General features: G+C 43.7%; 1 protein-coding gene across 2 annotated transcripts in view; it reads left to right on the top strand.

Moving 5' to 3' along the window:
• Positions 1-19,610, top strand: part of Creba (Cyclic-AMP response element binding protein A) — a 35,342-nt gene extending 15,732 nt beyond the window's left edge. Inside the window, exons 1-7 of one of the 2 annotated variants that reach the window (XM_076824938.1) lie at positions 12,462-12,603; positions 12,837-13,173; positions 14,196-14,512; positions 14,895-15,167; positions 15,252-15,395; positions 15,724-17,968; positions 18,181-19,610. In XM_076824938.1, the coding sequence (XP_076681053.1) occupies positions 12,574-12,603; positions 12,837-13,173; positions 14,196-14,512; positions 14,895-15,167; positions 15,252-15,395; positions 15,724-15,909 (1,287 nt within the window). In that variant the 5' untranslated portion in view covers positions 12,462-12,573 and the 3' untranslated portion in view covers positions 15,910-17,968; positions 18,181-19,610. Of the gene's footprint in view, positions 1-12,461; positions 12,604-12,836; positions 13,174-14,195; positions 14,513-14,894; positions 15,168-15,251; positions 15,396-15,723; positions 17,969-18,180 lie in introns of those variants that run through there. The other variant, XM_076824937.1, reaches the window with a different exon arrangement.
• Positions 19,611-22,125: the final 2,515 nt, after the last annotated feature.

Genomic DNA, 22,125 nt, shown 5'->3' on the forward strand with positions numbered 1-22,125 from the left:
GCAAATAGTGATCTTTAAAAAAAAAAATTCTGTATGAAAATAAGAAGTTTTAAAGGTGGGGTTTGTTGCAAATAAAAGTTCGCTATTTCGAAGGAATTAAAAGAATTTTTATTTTTAAAAAAGCAGCTGGAACGGAGCAGGAGCGGAGCAAATAAACAAATCGTCTGCTCCAATCCCCTGTATAAAATAATGACCAATGCTGCATATGCTAAAAAATGCTTAATTTTCGGGCAAAGGAAGTACTATGCCTACTTAACACCGGGCTGCGCGGCAGTACAATATATTATTTTTTCAATGGTGAATAATTGAGAATTGGTATTTATTAAAAACATTTCATTCATCTGCTCTTATAAGACGAAATAAATTTTAAATAATAAAAAAAAGTTTGGAGCAGTGGATCAGCAAAACTTTTCCGTGCTCCGGGTCCGCTCCTGCTCCGAGCTCCTGCTCCGAGCTCCGCTCCAACGCTCTGACTGTACACACTAATAATATACACCTTAGGAATTATATTTTTTAAAAAAATTATACCTACGTGCCCAAAAATAGAAATTACAGCAACGATTTTTGAACGTCAATAATTTCATTAGTCGTAATCTCAAAACAAAAGTATTGTGTTTACGCCACTGTTGCGCTGATAGCCTCAATTGACGGCAGTTCTAGTGTTAATTACCTTCGATTATTTATCAACTAGCATGCAAATTGGGAGGGGGAGTGGTATGTACAGTCGACTGAACTGGTAGTGTGCAGCAACTTCACACGTTTGCGATCTGCATCGCGAACACTTTTACAATATTTCGCGAACGTGGTACAGAGCAAAGGCACGTTATAGGCAGAGCGTTGGAGCGCAGCTCGGAGCTGGAGCGCTGAGCAGTGGAGCAATGGGATTTTGCCCGGAGCAGAAGCGGAGCCAGAGCACGAAAAATTTATACTGCTCCAATTTTTTTTTATTATTTGAATTTTTTTTAATAAATACTAATTCGCAATTTTTCATCATTGAAAAATTATTATATCGCAGGGCTGGGCAGCCTGGTGTTAAGTAGGCATAGTACTTCCTTTGCCCGAGAATTAAGCATTCTTTATTAATTTTTTTCTGTATGAAAATGAAAAGTTTTAACGATGGGGTTTGTTGCAAATGAAAGATCACTGTTTGAAAATACCTGTTAACCCTTTCGACCCGACATTTTTCTACCTGGATTTTATTATATTTTCTTGCAGAAATCGATTGTACTAAGTGGTGGATAGGTACTGATCAAATTTGAACGTTGTATGTAAATTTTAAAAATTGGGACACATGTGTCCCAGTAGGTTTTTTGAGTGGGACATATGTGACCCGGAAAAGTTAATCCCGGTTAAACACTTTCGATCTTCTGTAGGTATGTTATATAATATATTTTTATTATATATAAATATATTATACATACATATGAACGTATTTATAACATTATTATATGTTGCTGCTTGTGATAAAGAAACAAGAACAAAGTATGAAAATACCTACTGGGGCATATGCGTCCCGGAATAGCCACTACTTTATGCTCAATAAGATAAGTAAAAACATAATAATGTAAAAACTTTTAAGCAAAACAGTTATATCATACTATAAACTGAAAGGCTACGATACAAAATTTCAGAAAATTCTTCAATTACGCGTGTAAAACACGAGATTTCTATCATTGCGACTCTGCAGCTAGACACCCTGCCAAAACAAAACTTTTCCATCACGTTACTATGTTGCTTATTCTCATGATGGCCAATCAAACATAGTAGTATATAGTCGCATTAATTGAAAAACAATAAAACAACGCGCATATGTGGCACGTATTGTTCCACGGATGATCATAAACATTCACTGAAACATATGTGTCCCAAGATGTCCGAAAGGGTTAAAAGAATTTTTCTTTAAAAAAGGGCAGCTGGAGTAAGCATTTTGATGTCGGAGCGGAGCAAATAAAAAATTAGTCTGCTCTAATCCCCCGGTTATAGGCTCCCGCCTACACCACATTCATGAAATTTCGTAGAGGCGTTCGCGAAGCAGATACCAACCGACTGAAGTTGGCCCGCTGTGCATAGTGTCATTTCGGGGGAGACGCGCCACTTTTTTCGATTGCTTATAAAGTCTTAAATAAACCCAACTGCAAATTTAGGTAAATGTAGTTCGATTGTTTATTTCAATCTCTTTCACAAAATAACATATTAAATATATAAAAACTTTATTTTAATATTAAAATACGCTTTCTAAGAAACTTCGAAAAAGTGCATCTAACCCCAGACCTGAGGGAGACATGCACTTCAGATTCGGGGGCGATGCACCTACTAATTCGTACCCTCTTCTCCCTACTTTCATTCTTTTTTTTCTCTTCTACACATATTACAGAGGGGAGGATGCAGGGCCGGCGCGAGGATGATTGGTGCCCTTACGCAAGAAAATCTTCGGCGCCCCCATTTTTTGCACCTGTTTTCTATTTAATATGTTTTGTCTTTACGAGGTACAATAAAAAGAAAATTAGATCAAACGCTACTAAATATGTGTGCAAAATTCCTGCCCTGTAGGCGAGGTAGGTTCTCCAGAATTAATTTCCAAATATCACCTTCGAAAACGAGTGTCTAGACTAGAATACCTCCTTTAGCGTTGAAACAGTGCTGCCACTTATGTAGTGCGGCCGGAACAGGAAGTGCTGCATCTCTCCGCTAGGTGCGTCTCTCTCGGAATGACCCTACTGCATTTGCGGTAGTTGAAGCGATGCGTTTCACTCCGGTGTACCTTGGTTTAGCCATTCGGCAATTCATTTGCCTCGTTCGCGAATGGGGCGTGTAACGAACGCGAGCAATGGACGTTGCAGGTACACGACTCTGATAAACATAGAGGTCGCGAACGGTCCAACGCGAAACTACGCTCGTATGCATGTGCACGCGTGGCTAGCGATAACAGCTTATCTATCGCGTGCGGCTTTCATCGAGCCACTTTTCAATTTTCCACGGCCCATTAACCCGCGTTCGACCCCTTTTCGTGCCCTTTCCGCCCCTTGGCGGCAATCGGCAGCGGCGCGTACGAGCGGGCACCGTGATTTTGGAAAGTTTTATCACCGCTCTTGTCGCCGCGCCGGTGGATTAAATCTGCAGCCGAATGCTATGTCATCGAGATAAATTTGGCTGCATTAATCCTGCGCGTATCCATGCCAATAACATGTGTGCTAACTTTGTTTACTTCTTTCGAGAGAAATTTACCGGAGGAATCTCAAAAATCAGCCACGCCAACTTTGCAATCTCGTTGATAATGGTAGCTATTCTATATCTACCATCGCATTAATTGTCCCTTATGATTTGTATATTTTTTGCTGTCTTCGCTAGAGCCTATTACTCGCTAATGAAACAACAATAATAATAATAATATAAATTGTAATTAATTTTCTTTTGGAGGAAGTGTTGAGGCATCGTGGAGGGGAATAGTAGATACTGCAATACTCGTGTCATGGTAGTAATATAGTGTGCTGATTTATTAGACACTTTGGTACCGATGTTGCGAATGTGATAGGAAAGTAAATATATTGCTGTTGTACCAACGATTCCCAACCGGTGGGTCGCCACGGTTTTTAAAATTTCTTCTTTAATATCGGTAAGCTCGAATTATATTCTGTAATACATATTTTTAATCTGTTTTTTTTTTACCTCATTAAATTTGTCGCACCCCACCCGGGAAGGGGTGGCAGGTTATTTGAATTCAATAAAAGGAGATCTCGACTCAAAAAAGCTTGGGAAACACTGTGCTATAATATATATTGTTACTCGCACGGCTCAGACCATTTTGACATTTTTACAGCGTTTGAAGCGTGTTTAAGGCATTGTCTGCGCTTATCTGACCACGCGCATTTTCTTTCCCAGGTTTTACATATTCTTTTAACACTATCGGCGTGTCGGCGACAAACTGTGACTCGAGTATTGTTATCCCCCTTTTGTTTTTTTTTTTTTTTTTAACGCTGCGGATATTTGTCACGGCGCGAGGAATTGTCGACGCCCACGCCGAGCTGAACATGCGCGCCGCGAACAAAAGTAGGAGCCTTCGCACGTGTGCTATAAAAGAATGCGAAAAATGGCCTCGGCCACTTTCGATGATAACGTAGAAACACTTTCCTATTTGGCACAAAGTTCACGCTTATCTAAACACTCACTCGACCGATTACCAATACCAGTAATTAAAAAGCCCCACCCACACCTCAGGCGTTGCATCAACAGCGCCCGTGGAAACGGAAGTTGACAGCACGCGAGCTGCTGATCCATTCATCGACGAACAAAACTAAACCGTGCCGTGCTTCCGTTCCCCAGTGGCAGCTCGCGTCGTTTCAAATCCACCGAACGAGTATAAAAGCACTCTGGCGATTTTCGGAGGTGCTCGGATATTCGTGATATCGATCCACACGAAGGGTTTGGGTTTATTCAGAATATTTCAAAAGGCTGGTTACATTCGAACTGCACAAGCGGAGGTAGAAGAAGATTTCGAAAAACTACAAAATTATTCCTCTTAATCCCAATACATACAGTGTCGGGCAAAATTATTGAGGAATTTTTAAAACAGAATAACTTTTATAAAATTGGTCCAGAGGATTTGAATTTTTTTGAGAATCTAGAAGGGTTAGTTTACTAGGTGACGTGCTTCGGCGTTTTGAAAAATAAATGCAATTGATCGGATTAGCGAAGAAAATAGTGAAGGTCCCTTTTTCAAATTTTACATGAGCCTGTAAGGAAAATTTAAAAATAGAGAAGGAAAACGTTGTAGCTCGATAACTGTGATTTCCACCACTTTTAACTGTTTGTAGCTCATAGGGTAGATGCACCATTTGTGGCCACTTTAAGGTATTGTACCAGTTTTGGTCACTTCTTAAAAATATTATATTTTTCCGGGTAAGCAATAAATGTAACCTTATATTTCTGGCGATATACTAAACAAAATATTTATCACGTGAAATTCTCCACATAATAATGATCTGCAAGCAATTTAAAAATAAAATAATTATGCACATGGCCAAAAACAGTGGAATGGCCACAAACGGTACATCTACCCTACCTACGTTAACCGATTTCGATGAAATTTTTGGCATGTATAATTTTCCTTGCAGACTCAGATAAAAATTTGAAAAAGTTCACTATTTTCTCCGCTATTCCGACCAATTGTATTTTTTTTTCAAAACATAGAAACACGTCAAGTATTAAGCTAATCTATCCTTACACGCATAAATCAAAATAAAAATTAATAAAATCAGTAAACTAAAAAAATGAAATACACCTAAACAAATAAAATCACCAATAATAATCTGTATAGTTTAAATTAAAAACTATAATCTTGTAAATTAAATATAGATACAAAATTCTTACAGGCAAAATTCAAAAAAAAATCTTACAAAGATATGATTAATACCCAAAATTAAAGTTTTAGTTTAAACTAATTTTTGTTTATGACAACATCTATCGGCTTAAATCCTTCTAGCTTCTTAAAAAAAACTCAAGTCGTTTGGATCAATTTTAAAAAAGTTATTCTGTTTCAAAAGTGTCCCTGTACTTATGTCCTGCACTGCATTAGGTCCTTGTGAAAGATCTACAGCTTTTGCATATTTAAAACACATCGAACCTTCGTTCGAACCAGCTTTAAACTGTTACTAGATTAGTGAATGAAAATTCAGGTAAACGCCAAGCCTGACTGCATTTTTATCAACGAGCTTCTTCGCTGAACAGCTTTCATTCGAGTTTCTTGCGCACCTGTGGTGTCCAGGCCGCAAGGTAAATCTCGTAAGGAGCTGATCGGTTTAGGGGAGCCAGGTATCTTCGATATGAAAAGCTTCGTATTTCCCCTGGAGCCTCGACTACCTGTTGAACCTGTAACAGGGGGGGAAATGTTGCCCGCTGCTGTCTACAGTCCCGGGGAGGAAAACCGAGGCGTAAATAATTCCGAAGGGTACGTGAGAACTCGACTGAATTCCAGAGAGCAGGCAAGTAAAACGAGCCAACGGTGACTTGCTCACTTCCCTCGGGTTGAACGGTCTACCTGTTCCACTTGGCCACGATTTTTGGGGAGGACGCTATCTGCCCTTCCGAGGCATCCCCACGGGGGACGGATGCAATAGTGTGGGCCCTGTGTGGGTGAGAAATTATATAATCGCTCGTTACTGGAATACGAATGAAATAGTATTAATTATATCGTTATCCCCGATGCCATTCAAAATTATGACCACTAATTCTTCAGGGCATTTGTAGCTGTATATTTTTAACAGGGATAGAGATCCTTGTTATTTTATATTTTTACTACTGATAAATGTGAAGGCAAACTTATACAATTTAATACTAGAACTACGAGCAATTATTATTGTAAATCAATTTCTACCAGGCCAGCCAAAATGACTGGTAATTTATAAAATACGTTATGCAAGGAAAATAAATCTTAATTCATATTTTTTTAATTTATATATTGTTAAAAAATGTGTACGTAATATTATACATATTTGTACTATTTAGAAATACACTTTTTCCATGCTTAAAAATGGTAAATTTATTATTAAGGAAGACAGTTGTTGCAAATGGAGGTGGGGTTTTTTTTTGCATGTACATTGCAGATTTGCCGCAAACATATTTATCGCATCTATCGCAAGTATTACTGGTTTCATTAATTCTGCAATATCAAATTTGACGCCATTCACGTTTATCCGAATTTTAATTAAAATGACTGGTTGCGGTGTATCTAGATGTAGAGCGTTGAAAAGGGGTGGGGAGAGGGGGACGCAAATTGATAAATTTAATTCCTTAGGTATTGCAGTAAAAATCATGAAAACGTTTCTGAAGTGCGAAGCCATAAATTTGAGTAATTTCAAATGAATATTGAAAACCAGTCAGTTTGACTGGTTTGGTAGGTAGTTCTAATCTTAATAGAGGTCGCGAACACAGGTATTCTTGAAACTTATCGAGCACTTACGCTCATTGCTGATCATTATCACACCCAGCTACTCGTTAATTTTTTAAGATTGTGAAAAAGCAAGTTGTAAACAAAGCAGAAGGTCCCTGGGTAGTGCACTGTTACTAAAGAAGCCATTACTATTTAGCTAAAGTGATAAAAATTATTTTACAAAACACTGTACATAATAAAATTCATATAACACCGTTTGACCAGTGGTAAATAGCTTCCAAACCACGCGTGACTGAACCTAAAAATTCCAATACTAAAAATGAAGTTGCAAGTTCAATTCTAGTGCAGTTTGGCCATGAAAATGACATAATATTCGGTATTGCGGTGGATCAGGATTGAATCGGCAGGACGAAGCGTATTTCCGGCTCTCCAAGTGGCATAGGGCACAAATTCTTTTCTCCAGCGTTTCAAGGTTTCCAGAGTTTCTCGACTTTCCTGGGATAGTTGATGGCTACGAGTGGTACCTGTTTAGGAAGGGGATCAGGTTTTGAAACGAGTCGGCTTGCGCTAGTAAAGAGAGACCCACCGCCTTCTTCGTCCTCGTCGTTGGCGTCATTGGCAGTCGGATGAACGCGGTGGAGGGGAGTATAGACCTTAGTGACGGGGTTTGGATGGGACTCTCGAGGACGTTCACCTTTTTTCGTGACTTCATCGAGGCTGGTACACGCTGGTAAAAGTGACTTCTCGCCAACTAGAATCCTATAGGTCGCTTAGCCCCCTCCACCGGCCGCATGCCTCTTACGATTCTGCCGAGGAGTCAGCGGAAAATTTTGGCCGAGCGATTTTGGGCGTAAGGTGAACTCACGTCTCGTAAACAGTGGTTACCGAGTGAGTTTGTAGGATCAAAATATTCGGTGACATTCAGCTTTCGAGGATCAGGAACTCGGTGACTTTGTAGTTTGGATTTGCAACTTTTGAACATTTAATATTGGAAATATCTAGATACTGAGGAATCTGAATCATAATTCGGTTAATTTTAGTTAATTTCGGTTTGGGGTAATTGGGCTCGAGATTCGATAACCGTGGGTTCCTATAATTTAAATTTTGATAATTCTGAGATTTAATATTTTGGCACTTGTGATTTGGGCACTATTTAAACTTTATAGTTCGAATATTTAAGGATCCTAAATCTTGGGAAATAGTTACATTTGAACTCCCAAGGTTCAGAATTAAATTTAAAAAAAAATATCCAAATTTCGAGTACCTTCTGCTTCTGAATTTCGAAAGTCCTACAATTTCCGCCGCATAAATTTTAGAAAATCGGTGATTTAAGATCCCAAGCTGTATTTCACAATTTAAGTCTGCCAAAATGGTTGTTCCCAGCTACTGAACACTAAAAATCTTGCGATTTTAAAAATTCAGTGATTTTGAGCTTCTAATCTTAAAAAATCTGAAAGTTAAGTGCCCCTAAATCACATAGCACATTTCTGAACGAATGCCCCTCCTTGTCGAACACCTTATTCCCGCTCCACTGGCACGAGATGCCGTGAATCTGAGGAATTGCTGTAACACTGAATATCTGATCCTACAGCCAGCCTCGCGTGTTGTTTTCCTCCAACACCGGCCCGTCATTCCTGCGTGACGAACGGACGAAACGAACATTACCGACCCAACAATCGCGATCGTAACGGCTTAATCGAAATGTTTTATTGTATGAGAGTGCGCAATCTCAAGCCGTGGTGCCCCCTGCTTTTGTCAAACGAAACCAGGCTCCATCGAACGGCGACAACTGGGTCACTGTTCTGCGGATTCGAAAAATAATATTCGCAGTCTCCGTGGCTGGTTATGTTGCCTTTTTTCTTACGATCGTTTTGGTTTTTTGCACCCGCCACGGTAATTACCCGTGACGTTATTCCATCGCGCGTGCCTTCGACGCGCGCAATCGCCCTCGCAGCCGGTGCAGTCAAGTTTATTGCCGAACTGGCGAGTGGAAAGGTCAGTTCTGCGAAATGCTTGGCATAACTTGCTCTTTCCTCGTGCGCGAATGGACGACGATTGTTTTCCTGGCTTTCAACCGAGAATTTCAGTCTCCTGAGTCGACCTCACAAGGGAACACCGCGAACTCGTACTCACCGATTGGAACGCAACTTTATGAGTTTATAGAGTGACTCAAGCCAAGAACAACGGTACGTTTCATTCGTGCCCAATCGCCCTTTAAGGTTGCGAAAGCTAACCTCAAAGTCAAATAGGCACTCCCACTTTTTCGCGCATAACTCCTAAAGTACGAGAGGCAGAAAAAAATGTTTTCAGCAAAAGTTTAATGGTGCACTAAGCGCTGAAAACTTGCGCTAACAAAATTTTGAAAAAAAAAAGTTTAAAAAGAATACCTTGCGAAATTTTTTTTCTTCAAAATTTTGGTGACGCAAGTGTGCAGCACTTGTTGTGCCATTAATCTTTTGTTGGAAACATTTTTTTCTGTCTCTTGTACTTTAGGAGTTATACGCGATAAAGTGGGAGTGCTTATTTGACTTTCAAGTTAGTGTTGACACCCTTAAAGGGCGATTGGGCACGAATGAAACATACTGTTGTTTTTGTCTTGAGTCACTCTATAAGCTCACAAAATTGCGTTTCAATCGGCGAGAAAGTGTTCGCGGTGTTTGCTTGTAGCTAATTTTAAGAAACTTGGTGTGCTTTTATTTCCTTTCTGACTATAATCTTTCGGACGCTTAGAAATTATATTTTCAATCTTTAGTATGAGACAAATTTGTATGTCGCGGTAGGATAGGAATTCCAGCAAAAATCTAGCGAGGAAGATTGCTCTTTCGCTACTAGAGGAGCGCTGACGTTAAGCCGCGCTCCCACTTGTAAGATTCTCGAGACAGAAAGAACATTTGCCTTTGTTTGGATACTGTTTTCTTCACGATGCTCCTATTCCGCCATAAATGGCTATTTTTGCTTACAATTTTTTTGTTACAGTCTTAAAAGGTGATAGATATAAAGCTGTTTTTTTAATTCCCTAAAAATTGAGTTTTTTTCAACCGTCACACTAGGAAGACCCCTTAATTTGCTCTCAGCTTCGGGCATCTTCACCCGTCCTCTGAAAAGATGACAGGAAGTCGCCTCAACGAATATTTAATTAACAATCAAATAGCCGACAACTGTCGTCCCCAGAATTGCTCGCGAACTTCTGCTCGAAAAAGTGAATTTCCACTCGGACTGCGCCGATTGTGATTTCACCGTCAGCATTAATTCGCGGAGGAGGCATACGGGAAGTACAAAAGCCGGCAGTGTCGTGGCTAAGCAATTTTCTCCGACAGTTATTTCGCTGTCTCAGCCTTCTGGTGTCAGTGCCTCCGCGAAACCGTAGAAACCTGCGGTTACTAACTGGCAATTTCCGTCTCGATATTGCGACAAACCATTTCCCCTCGCGGCCCATCGCATTTTAATCGAGCGCAATCACTTTAGCCCCTTATTCATTTCAATCGAGGCACAAGTTCGTTTCTAAAATGTAATCGACGGAATGGAAAACCCGCGGCCACCTCGTCTGGGCGATTATCTCCTGAACAAATGTCGCAGGAAGGCGAGTACAGTCGCGATAACGCACCGACGATGATTCAGTCGTAGAGAAATTATCAGCAACGAAACGCGCGAGCGTGTTTTGCATAAGCATTCACGAATCTTTTAGCGAGCTACCTCTTTCAGCGGTTTCGCGTGTGGGAACGTGGCCTGAGGCTTGCCCTGCCTGCCGTATGCAGCGCGCATGCGCGAGCATGGCTCTCGCTAGCCGAGGCATGCGATGCCTCCCTTAAGGTTGCTACAATTTCATCGGAATTTTAACCGTCGGTTCAAGGGACGCTCAAAGTTTTGAGAAGCACAGTTAGAATTCGTTTCTTCTCGACTTTCTACGGTGTGACTATAATTAAACACTGTGCTCTCCGTGACTCAGCGGCCTGCCTTTAGAAATTAAGCGACGAAGAAAGAAAGCGTCTGTCCATTAGGGCGCACTCATCTCGGCGGACGTCGAGGAAGAAAATGACCCGTTACAGGCAGGCTTCCGGCGGAAGTGAAACGTGGAACGCGAGGTAAACGCGGCGATGCTGCGACTGAAGCATAACGGAAAAGCGAGAGGGGGGGGGGAGTGGTAAAAGCTGGAGAGGATGGGAAGAGCGTCGAGGATGATAGCCAAGGGAGAAAAGGAAGAGTCGTGTCGCGACCTTGGTTTCGAATTCCGCATTGCTGAAGCGCAACAGATCTCGCGGATCCAGTTGTCTCGCTCGCCGGCTTCCGACTTGGGAACGCGGCTAACTGTTTGGGGAATGTTCTGACACGCCTCTTTATAGGGGAACCTTTCCTGTGAAATTGCTGCGGAACAAAGACAGAGAGGGGGCATGTAACTAGGGCTGCCACGTTGGACGTGATGTCTCAGGCTGTTGCCTGCTAATTGTCCAGGGCAGAGATAATTGCCCGCTTGCAGCACGTCGCTGGTTTTGTTGTGTCTTTTAGAGAAACGACCTGTGACAAGGAGGAAAAGAAATCGCTAATAGCGGCTCATTAATGCAACCTAAAGCGGAGGGACCCCCACAGAGAGCTCCGCGCAATTCAATTCACTGAAAATTTAATAAGCCCCTTGAGCAAACACTTTGAACTTTCCACCGTGTTACCTAAATGGTAGATGCAGTCCCTGGCCTCTCCTCCGCGCCCCGCAAACCTTAAGGAGACACCTAGAATCCATTGAATACAGCAGAGAAGAAAGAAGCCAGCAGAGTCGTCACACTCTATCAACAGTGATGATGAGGAAAGAAGCAGCGATAGGTTCAAGATGCAATTCGAGGTCGACGGCAGGTCCAACCACGAAAATGAGGAAGAAACCACCCAAGGGAGCGCGCCTCTACTCCATAGGAGAAGCAGAGAAGGTAGAAAGGCCCCCCGAGCCTTGACCTTGGCTGGGAGTTCCGCATTGCTAGCGAGCAAAGGCTCATCCAGGTGGAAGGGCCGACGATCCATGGGCCCCTGCGGAATAAGGGCGAGCCTGTCCGTGGCTCTGAGAACTGCTCGACCTTCAACTTGACCGGGCGACGAGCGAGAACGCCCTTCTCCTTGGTGGACGCAGCGCGCCGTGACCGCTTCGTACAATTTTAGAAGCGGGGTCCTTGACACCTTCGCTCGAGACAACTGGCAGCCATTGACAGCCTCGAACATTGCTCTCACCCCGCCGTCCATTGATTTGCACCGTTCGTCCACCTTGTGCTTGGCAACGTGAGCGCGAGCGTGAACAGCAGACGGGACCTTTCTCCAATGGCGGGAGGAAGGTGCCCGTTCATCGCTGCGCGTCTCTTAGCTAGCAGGCGATCTAGGGGAGAAAATGGGAGCTTGCATAGAAGAAAAGTGATCCCATAGACTTGGACGCGTGGATGGTATCGTTGCACCGTAAACGGAAAGGTGGAGAGTTTGCGGAATGTAGAGATCCTGTGGTTAACTTCAATTAGATGAGAAGAAAGGGTCGTTCAGCCATTTAGGAGTAAGAAGAAAGAGGCATGGGAATTGGGAAAAAGAAGCGTAGGATTGTAAGTTCAGAGAGAAGGCTTAAACACCTATTCCGAATTCATGCCTCGAATCTTCCTCATTAGAATTCATGATGTTACCTCTGCTAGTACTGTGGTCACCGAGAGTAGGACCGACCTGGTACAATGGCGCAGCTTCTTTGGATTAAATATAACGTAAGGGGAAATTGGTCAAGTTCGACTATATTTCCCTCCATAACTGATCTTAGCTGGGGTTTTCTTAGCCTCCTTTGTCCTTTCCTAAATCATTCATCTTTAGCTGCCAGTAGTTGAAGAATATGTCATCGAAGTGTCTTGTTTGCTTGTAACATGTTAGCTTTATGTATCTCCCATGTCGCTGAAACAATGTCAGATTTCAAGTGAATGTTAGACATTTTTCCCTTTTGCAGGCCCTCGGTCAGGACGTTTTAATGGGGACGAAGGAAGAAGAATGGGGCAACGTGCTCTGCGTTCGAGACAAATCCTCGCTAGGAGTGGTGTTGAGGGATCGTTTGATGACGGACGCAGCTCTTGGAGGCCCTCGACCGATAAAATCGGAGCACAGCTACAGTTTGTTGGCGTCCAGTCCACCCCCTAGCCCTGCGACACCAGGCGCTAACCCCCACACCCCCAACTCGGGGTCGTCAGCCGACACGGTTGGGCAATCCCTCTCGAATACCAGTTCCTCCATGGACCCCAGCAACCTGGACCACCATAAATCGTTGGACATTCGTAGCAGGATAGATGGTAAACGCAAGGAAACACCTTAACACCCTTATCCTCAAGGTCCTTCACTCAATCTGAATCCCTGCAAGTTCTAGAAATGCAAACTTTAATACGATAAAAATTCGATGAACGAGTTACTTTTCTTTGAAGGAGCCTGTTAGGTACTGAAGGTTTGCCAGGTGGCCATAATGGTTATTGTAGTTGGTGAAGAAATATTCGCCCCACCTGCAAAATTCCTCAAGATATCCATTTTTAGGTTATGATAGTTTATCAGAGCATGTGCTATCAGTTTTGCGTTTTGTGAGGTAAAGGAGATAAAGAGATGGGAGATGAACGGGTGATTTACACAGCAGAGGTTGACTCACCAAGTGAGTCTGGAATAGCCAGTAGTTGCTGTTCTGACTATATTAAGCCTGAAACACAGATATATTCACCTTCATCCCTGCTTTCAATCATCTGATCTTGAGCCAGACCCCTTACACCCAAAATAGTGCTATTACTAATAATATAATGAAACATCATCCGCGATGTGATGTCATATCGCGAGGAGCGTCACCTGCGGATGGTTGCTCTATCTGGACCTATAATGACAGAGTGTAGCGTTACAGGACAGGGGAGATTGATAATACTCTCCATTTCAAGGAACCAGCGGGCGCAAGTAAGTTCGTAGTGTTACTGTTGTCTGATTTATACGCCGCACAGACGTCATCGATCCATTATCCACCGAAGACGACACCGTGGCCCGCGCGTCACGGTGTATCAGAAGCATGTAATGGCTGGATCTGATTACCACAGTTGCGCGATTTTTCCTCTGCTCTTTGAAGCTGCTCTTCACCGATCACAGTCATTTTATTATCGAAGCATGCCGCTTTACGTTGTCCGAAATTCAGGTGTTGAACAAGTTCTGGGAACGTTTAGTACTCGCCAAAGCAAACGATTCAGTACCGAAGGCTCCAAAGTATGAAGTGATCGATGAGTGAACCTTGAAGTTTCGTTGTGAAGTTGAGGCTTGGTGTTGAACGAATGGGGATCTGTGATTTCAGACATGGAGGAGGAGTGCTTCCCAGCAATCTCGCTGAACACAGCCTCAGGACGCGACGAGCTGTCGGCGTCCTCCTCGTCGTCTACCTCTGCCGTTATCCTAAAGCGAAGCAACGACCTAGTACCTGAAGACATGGGGTGCGCCGAGATCAAAGGGGAACCGCTCAGCGCGCCCAGCAGCCCATCGGAGTCCTGTCAAACGGCTATAGTCGACGACAAGACCACAATAACGATGGTGTTCCCTCAGACTCTTCATTTCTCGAAGAACCACCTGTCGCAGACCAGCGACAGCGAGGAGGACGACGAAGAATACTATCAGGTACCTTATTGCCTCTGCCCTTCCATTGTCTCGCTTAGGTGGCCCCCAATGCTTTCTAAAATAAAAGTATCTTAATCCCTCGAGATAATGCATAACCACACCCTAGTATCACTATCACTTGGTAACAGAATAAACAAAGACAAACATCAGTTCAGCTGCACTATTTTTACTAACAACTTCCTCACATATCCTAAAGCTATAAAAGACTCCTAAAAGGGATCAAAATTCTAGTAGGTCAAGAATGGCTAGATGGTGGTACTTGATCTACCCACATACTCTTGTGGCCAGTTAGTTGTGTTTAAATTCGATCAGCTTAAAATACTCTTAGTTGGCTAGCGGCACGCAACTTTACGCTCTAAAGTGGTCGATGCCGTGTCCCCAGGGTATGGAGGTGGAGGAGTACAGCCAGGTGGACTGCGACGAAAAGACAAACCTGCACTCGCCGAGTCAGGGTCTGCCACCGACACCGCCAAGCAGCGCCAGCTCCGATAGCGAGGGCACTGGTTCCGCGTCCTGTTCGCCGGAACGGCGGGATTCTCAGGGCTCCGCGCATCCACAGAACCTCAGGGGCCTGTTGACGCCCAGGCTGTACGTGACAAACAGCAACCACACCACCCGGCAGCCGATTCACACGCCCCTAATCTCATGCCAGCCGGTGGGTATGCCCAGAACAAGAGGACGATGATGTAGACGCTAAAGATGCAAACGTGTAACGTGCTTCTCGAAATCGATTTTGCAGAAGGGGTCAACGGGGAACCTCACGCTGACAGAGGAGGAGAAGAGGACCCTGATCGCGGAGGGGTATCCAGTGCCCACGAAGCTGCCCCTGACCAAGCAGGAGGAGAAGTCGTTGAAGAAGGTCCGCAGGAAAATCAAGAACAAGGTGAGTCCCGGGGTTTGAATCACGCAGTTTAATTATTCGAAGCGACATTTGAAGATCTTCTGAAAGAAAAGCTTTGGGAAGAATATTCGAAGTTCCCCGGCGGGATAAATTGCTGTTGATAGCAACTCTAACACAGTATAATTTAAACGGAAGAGATCTCGAGACGCTCCGATACCGAAAACCTAGGACTCAGAAAAGAATAGCGCGTTGACGTGTCCCGCGTTCGCCCGTTAGCTCGCAAGTGTCGTCAAACGTGGTTAGAAACTTGAGACCAAGGAAGAAAAGGGAGGCAAGCCCCCGTGGCTTCATCGTTTCCTTCGTGTTCCAGATATCCGCGCAGGAGTCGCGGCGAAAGAAGAAAGAGTACATGGACGGCCTGGAGAGACGAGTCACCATGCTGACGAATGAGAATTCCTCGTACAGGGACAGGCTGACCGCTCTCGAGGACAAGAATCGCGAACTCTTGAAGGAGCTGCAACGCCTGCAGACGTTGTTAGAAATGCAGAACTCCTAGGCCTTGTTTCCTTCGTCATCGAACATTCTTCGTGTTGAACCTTTGAAATGATCGATTCGTGGAGACACTCCGCCGACACTGAGGAGTGGTCTGGCTACTCCACAAAGACTGGGGACGCGTTGGGTCACCCAAGAATTCATCAACAATGTTCCTGATCGTCGAGCGTCGAGTTAGGATCGTACTTTCCTGTTTCGATCCGCCAGTGCGGCTCGCCTGGCGGGTGTTCGAAAGAAATCAGTCTCCGCCGTGCCTCGTTCTTTGTTACTGAGTCAGAGATCCGAGTTAGGAGAGGAGGAGGGGGGGGGGGGCCTGTTTCCAGGGAGCTCGTGCAATTCTGTTACATTCCTGTGCCGTCTTCCTTGAGCAGAGGCGGACGGAGTAAGTATTTTAGAGCGGGATCGCCGTTCAACGACCAATTTTACCTAAGATTAGCCGCGGTTTCGCTTCGAATCGCACCGTCTTCCCAGCTCCACTGGAGGGAAATCGAGGAAATTCGGTGTAAATTAGCCGGGAGTGCCTTCATTCGCTAGTTTCGATACTGCTTCCATCAAACGGCGACCAGAGATATATATTCTAACGTTCTCTTCAGTTGGAGAATCGTGAAATTACTTCCTGACGTGCGGCGAAACCTCGATCTTCGGGTTCGGTATTATTATTTGGGATCGATCGGTACTTGTTAATTCCTTGCGGAAGTAATTTACACGACGCTGAAGATGCGGAGTAGGTTAATTGGCACGAGAGAGAGGGTGGGCGTTTCGATGAAAATTAGCAAAGGGTTTAGCGAATGGACAAACGCGACAGTTACTGTTAAGTATCAAAGGATTTTTACAGTGTTGTCGTGCACTTCGAGCTAGAGTCGAGTGTGCATGGAATATTTATGTCGGCGGGAGCGATTGGAGCTCTTCAATTCGTCCAATAGTGAGTGTACTTGCACGGGTGTTTATATTTGCGTGTAACTATAATACGTATAGCTTATAAGAATTTGGAAAGAGAGGGGCGCGTTATTACTTTATCTAGAACGAATTTAACAGATCGTATGAGCCTATTTTCTCGCGACAGAGCATTATATGTATATGTATAAGAATCTATTTACTACTAGCTTAGGGATAATTCAGACACAGATTTGTACATTATATTTTCAAAAGAAACGTTCTCTTCGCGTCCAAGGAAGAGCCCGTTCCATTAGGATTTTAACGCAAACGGTGCAATAGCGGTGACGTCCATTGTTTTCTTTTAAAGAGCACGCCACAGAACGTGCGATTAATATTTTATTGAATTACCATGGTGCAAGGGTGCAGTGCAACAAACTGGATCGATAACGTAGAGTGACATTTTCTTGTTTGGGCCTTTATATTTGAGAAAACCGCCGTGGAACGTTACTGCGTGCACGCGAAATTCGTTCGCGCAGAGTCCGCCGCGGCGCCACTGTCCGAAGCGTGCACGCAGCGACTATCAAAGTCAACTTTCCCGAAAACGAAGCGCTGTATGGGAAAAATTCATTCGACAGGTATGATTCAATTTTGAGAGTTTTCTTGCGAATTATGGCGCAAAATTACGCTGCATCGTATTCCACGAAACGACGTCGCAAGCGCACGATCGCCTTCTTACCTTCTCGAGGCTTCTATTTAGGTACAAATATTATCGATTAGAATCAAAGAGAAGCATCGGCGGCAGATTTTAAAGAGACTGTCTCGAAAGCTAATGTTGCCATTAGTTAATGATCGTCCGGAGCATCTTTACTGCTTGAATTCTCGCCAATTGCACGAGTCGATTCGGTGTTCCGTTAAATTCTGCGATACGTATGATTTTCACACGAATTTCTAATGGCACCGAACGAGTTTGACGAACCTGACGGTTCGCGAATTCACGTAGCTGGCAAACGCAATCACATGAGTCATCGCGTGCATCGACGTCGACCGCGTGGAATAAAAACAGTACACCATTCTTTGGACCCGCTTCCACAATACTCAGTATTTTGAAGAAGGTGGCTGTATCTTAAAAACAATCGAAAAGAAAAAAGAACCTTGTGAGCTGGCGTTTCATGAGTCACCCAAGCAGGGTTGCGAGGCAGTCCAGTACGCCGTACTGGTATATATGACGTCACTTGGTTTGGATTGGCTTAGCGTTGGTATGACGTCACGGCGTCACCAACCAAATACAAGTGTTCCCCTTCTCCTACACCGTGCGACCAATGAGAAGATATGTACGACGTCATATACGCCAGCACGCCGGCATTTATTCAGTACGCCTGGCAACCCTGCACCGAAGAAGGACAAATCTTCAATGTCAGGATCGATTTTTCCTTTAATGCCATTTACAATATCGAATCGCCGCAAAAGAGTGCGCGATTTTGCGGAGTAAATTTCGAGGAATAGACTGATATTTTTTCAGTAAAACACAAGCGGTCCAAAAGAATTCGTATTCCCACGTGATCGACTCGACTCGACGCGCGTTTAGATCGTTTAAAAGCGTTATCTCGCGAAAATCACAGGGACCATTTCGCCGATCGTGTTTTCATGGCGTGTCTCTCATTCCTCCGTTCATCCGTGCGAGCGTGTCAACAGCGCCTGTCGAGAGAGGCGCTCGCTTCTCCGCTGCGTCGCGTTCTTTTCCATTGAGGAAGTTCGATTCGAGGCCGCTCAGTAACGCCTGCGTCACGTGTCAACAGATTCGTCACGTGTCAGCTGAAACTTCTCTTCCCCACCCCCCACCCCCCCCCGCCCCTTCCTACGTGAACGATCCCGTGGCTGGGAGCACACAGTGCAATTGGATTTCGAGCAGAGCTTAATCCGTTAATCGACTTATCGGGTCCATCGGGAGCGCTGCGCACAGAGTCTATAAAAGCAGAAACTTGGTACAAACGAATCGAACCGGAGAGCTTGGTGTGATTCCCGAGTGAGCGCGCGGAACAGTTTGGACGAATGAGACATGCTGATAAATTGCAGCGACGTTCGCTTTAGTATTTTAAACGTTTGCGGAAGAAGAAGACCCAGTTCGCTTCCATCTTGGGATTTCTGGCACTCGAGCGTCCATTCGGTCCCGTGATCCAACCTAACCTCGTCCAAACCGTTTCTCGCGCACCAGGTCCGCGCGACGAAGCTTCGTACTTCCGTTACCGATTAAGGATCGTTTTAATTCGTGTACAAAAATGCCAATTTAAGCAGTTTTACCGTGAACAGAGAGTTTAATATATTCTATAGACGAAGCTTTATATAAATGGTTATACAGAGAACGAGAGAAAGAGAGAGAGAGAGAGAGAGAGAGAGAGCGAGAGAGAGAGAGAGAGTTATATATTATATGTATACATAAGACGTTTCTATATAAGCAGATAATGTATGTATACAATACGGGAGAAACGTATCACACACGCATACACAAAGGGAAGAGAGCGAGCGAGAGAAAGGGTGCGCGCACACCGTGTCATTCGTGTCGACTACATTATCGTAATAAAGTTATCATTCGTTGCCCCATTCACGTAGCGATTCGTGCCCCGCATATGTGTGTATATCGCGTGTGTATTTATCCGCGGAGTCTTTACGTGTAACGCAGTATACGTGTTTTGTGGTCGTGAGGCTGTACGATTTATCCTATTGTCACGAGCAGCCTGTGCGCGACGCCACGTGGCTGATACCGCACGTGGCCCGACGACAACTTGGAGCGCTGTGTACGACGAGGAATAAACGCATGTGACTTGAATCAGATCGCCGCAGGCTTTCTCGAATTTTATTTCACGAACAGAGGACAGAGCGGTTGGATTCTCCACCAAAGTCTCCGCAAATTGGGGCTCGTTCTCTGATCTACAGGGTGTCCCGAAAATGGCGGAGTTCCTTGAAACGGGTGACTCGTCGGGTGATTTGAAACAACTTTTTCCTTAGTGAAAATGTACGGGATTAAATGAAAGTAATGGCAATAGTGGGAGCTAGCTGCTCTAAATTAATACTAAACCTACCACGGTCAGATGATCGTTTTTAAAATTTAAATTAGAATTCCTTATATACAACGTAATTGCACCGTCTTTAAACATCGCGAGTTTTCCTATAATATGCGTACAATACATTTTTCAATATTCACTTATTTTTTTTATTGTTTGTTCTCTGAGAAAAATGTAGTCTGCCTTACCTACCGCAACCGGTCATTTGACCGTTTGAATGATTTATATCTTTTTGTAATAGTATTCTCTCGAAGACTTAATTCTGAGAGTCATTGCAAACGAAAGGTATTGCAAGTGTGGCGTGACTTTAGCGCGTCAAAACAAACCTTTCGCGACCTTTCCTCGTCCTAGTGGTGAGCTCTTTCGAGACGTGGAGGGGTTAAACGTGGCCCAGGCAGCTAATAAGTAGTCTGACGCGAGCGATCGACAAAACCACGTCGATATTATTATTTTGCCCGAACTAAAACCCTACAATTTTGATTTACACTTTTATATTTTAATTTTTATTTTATCCTTTGAATATTCATCCCCTTTTCTCCGTCAAATTAGCTATTATCTTCATTCTATATTAAGAAATATAAGTTGTTTTAAAGACCGGTCATTTGATCGGTCGCGGTGGGAATAGCTCTGGGTTTTCTGTGGGTTTATGGATCGGGATATTCTGCCTCGAGTGCAGTTCATTCGCATTTAGAATTTGTTGATTCAGTTTGGTCAGCCTGGAAATTTAACCTTTTGACTGCGGCGCACTCTCGGAGAGAACCATCAATACAGACCAGACCTGGGCAAAAAATTATTTTAAATAGAAATTTCGCACACAAATTTTTATTTAAAACAATTGTTTGCCCATCTCTGATACAGACGGCGCGCTATTCGCATATCAGTCGCTGCAACTGGTTGTCCACTGACTACCTACTGACCAAAACGGTATCCGGAGATTGATACCATTCTTAGGGGTTGAGGAAATAAATAATTGCAAATAAATTAAAAATATTCAGTTTTTCTTTCGTATATATTGATAGACTTGTGAGAGCGTATATATACGCCTTTCATAGTCAAAGGTTTAAATCGTGAATTGGTGTTGATAAGTACCTATACAGTAATCGCTCGTTATGAGTCCGTCGAGCGGGGCTGGCGGCGAACTCATAGCGAGTTGCGGACATGGTTCCGCGCGGCCAGTGGCTGTGTCGACCCTTTCGTTTCCTCTCGCTCGTTGTCCGGTTCTCTCACTCTCGTCCGCAGGTGTCCAAGAAATGGTGGGGATAGTCGCTGGACTCTCAACGTGCGGTAAGAACGGACTCATAACGAGCGATTACTGTGTATAGGTCCCTGAAGGGAATTAAGGCTACTGAAACTTTTAAGAGTTGTTCCTGTGTAAATTGAAAAATAATAGTGCCTGATGTATTTTAGAATTCTGTTCTTTAAACAATAGCTCCACTACCTTCCCAGTTAGTGCAACAGAGATCTGTGCTCTTTTCAGGCACCGATTCTTATCAAGCTATCTGCTTTCGCATCAAATTTCCCAGCCCCACGCTCGGACTGATAGTCTCCTGGGACAGAATCACGTCGACGAAGGCGATTCGCGCCTTGATTACGCGAAGAGCCTATTAAATAGTTGGTATAGCCTCTTCGTCCACGTTTCTTCTTCCCATTTTGCAGACCTCGTTCCAGCTTCGAGAGCAGACAATTCCAACGCCTACACCATAAGCGCCATTTCTACTTACAAGGGAAGTTAGGCAACCCGGAAATTCAGAAAATGATGCAGATTTGTGTGCAAGTAGAGTAGTTCATGCGTAAGACAAACCTATTTTTGTTGGTGCCATAGTGCGGTGTTGGGGGCTGAAATCACCCCTTGAAAAAATGCAGAATTTTTTTTTTCGTGGAATATCTCGAGAACGGTGAGAGATATTGAAAAGAAGTTTAAACAAAAGTTGCATCAGTTTTTTATATCCCCAAAACTACTTAAACATAATTATTAAATTAAGGATTGGTGGTGGGGGGATAACTTGAAAAGGATTTTCCGATAATTATTTTCGTCCAAGTTCACTTGGATGAAAGCAAAATACAATTTCTAAACACTTTCTTCGTGATAAATTCGAAAATTTTGATTCCACGTCATATGGGTACATCAAAGAAACATTAAATACCTAGTTCGACTAGGAAGATTCATTTTATACTGTACTGTTATAATTGAAACTGAAAAGCTCGCTAAACCTGTGATGTCGATGAGCCTTCAAAATTACTTTTAGTTGTAAAATCAAGAATTTACTGTTCATTGAGTTTTCGTC

Source organism: Andrena cerasifolii, chromosome 13, assembly GCF_050908995.1.
Source record: "Andrena cerasifolii isolate SP2316 chromosome 13, iyAndCera1_principal, whole genome shotgun sequence".
NCBI lineage: Eukaryota > Metazoa > Arthropoda > Insecta > Hymenoptera > Andrenidae > Andrena > Andrena cerasifolii.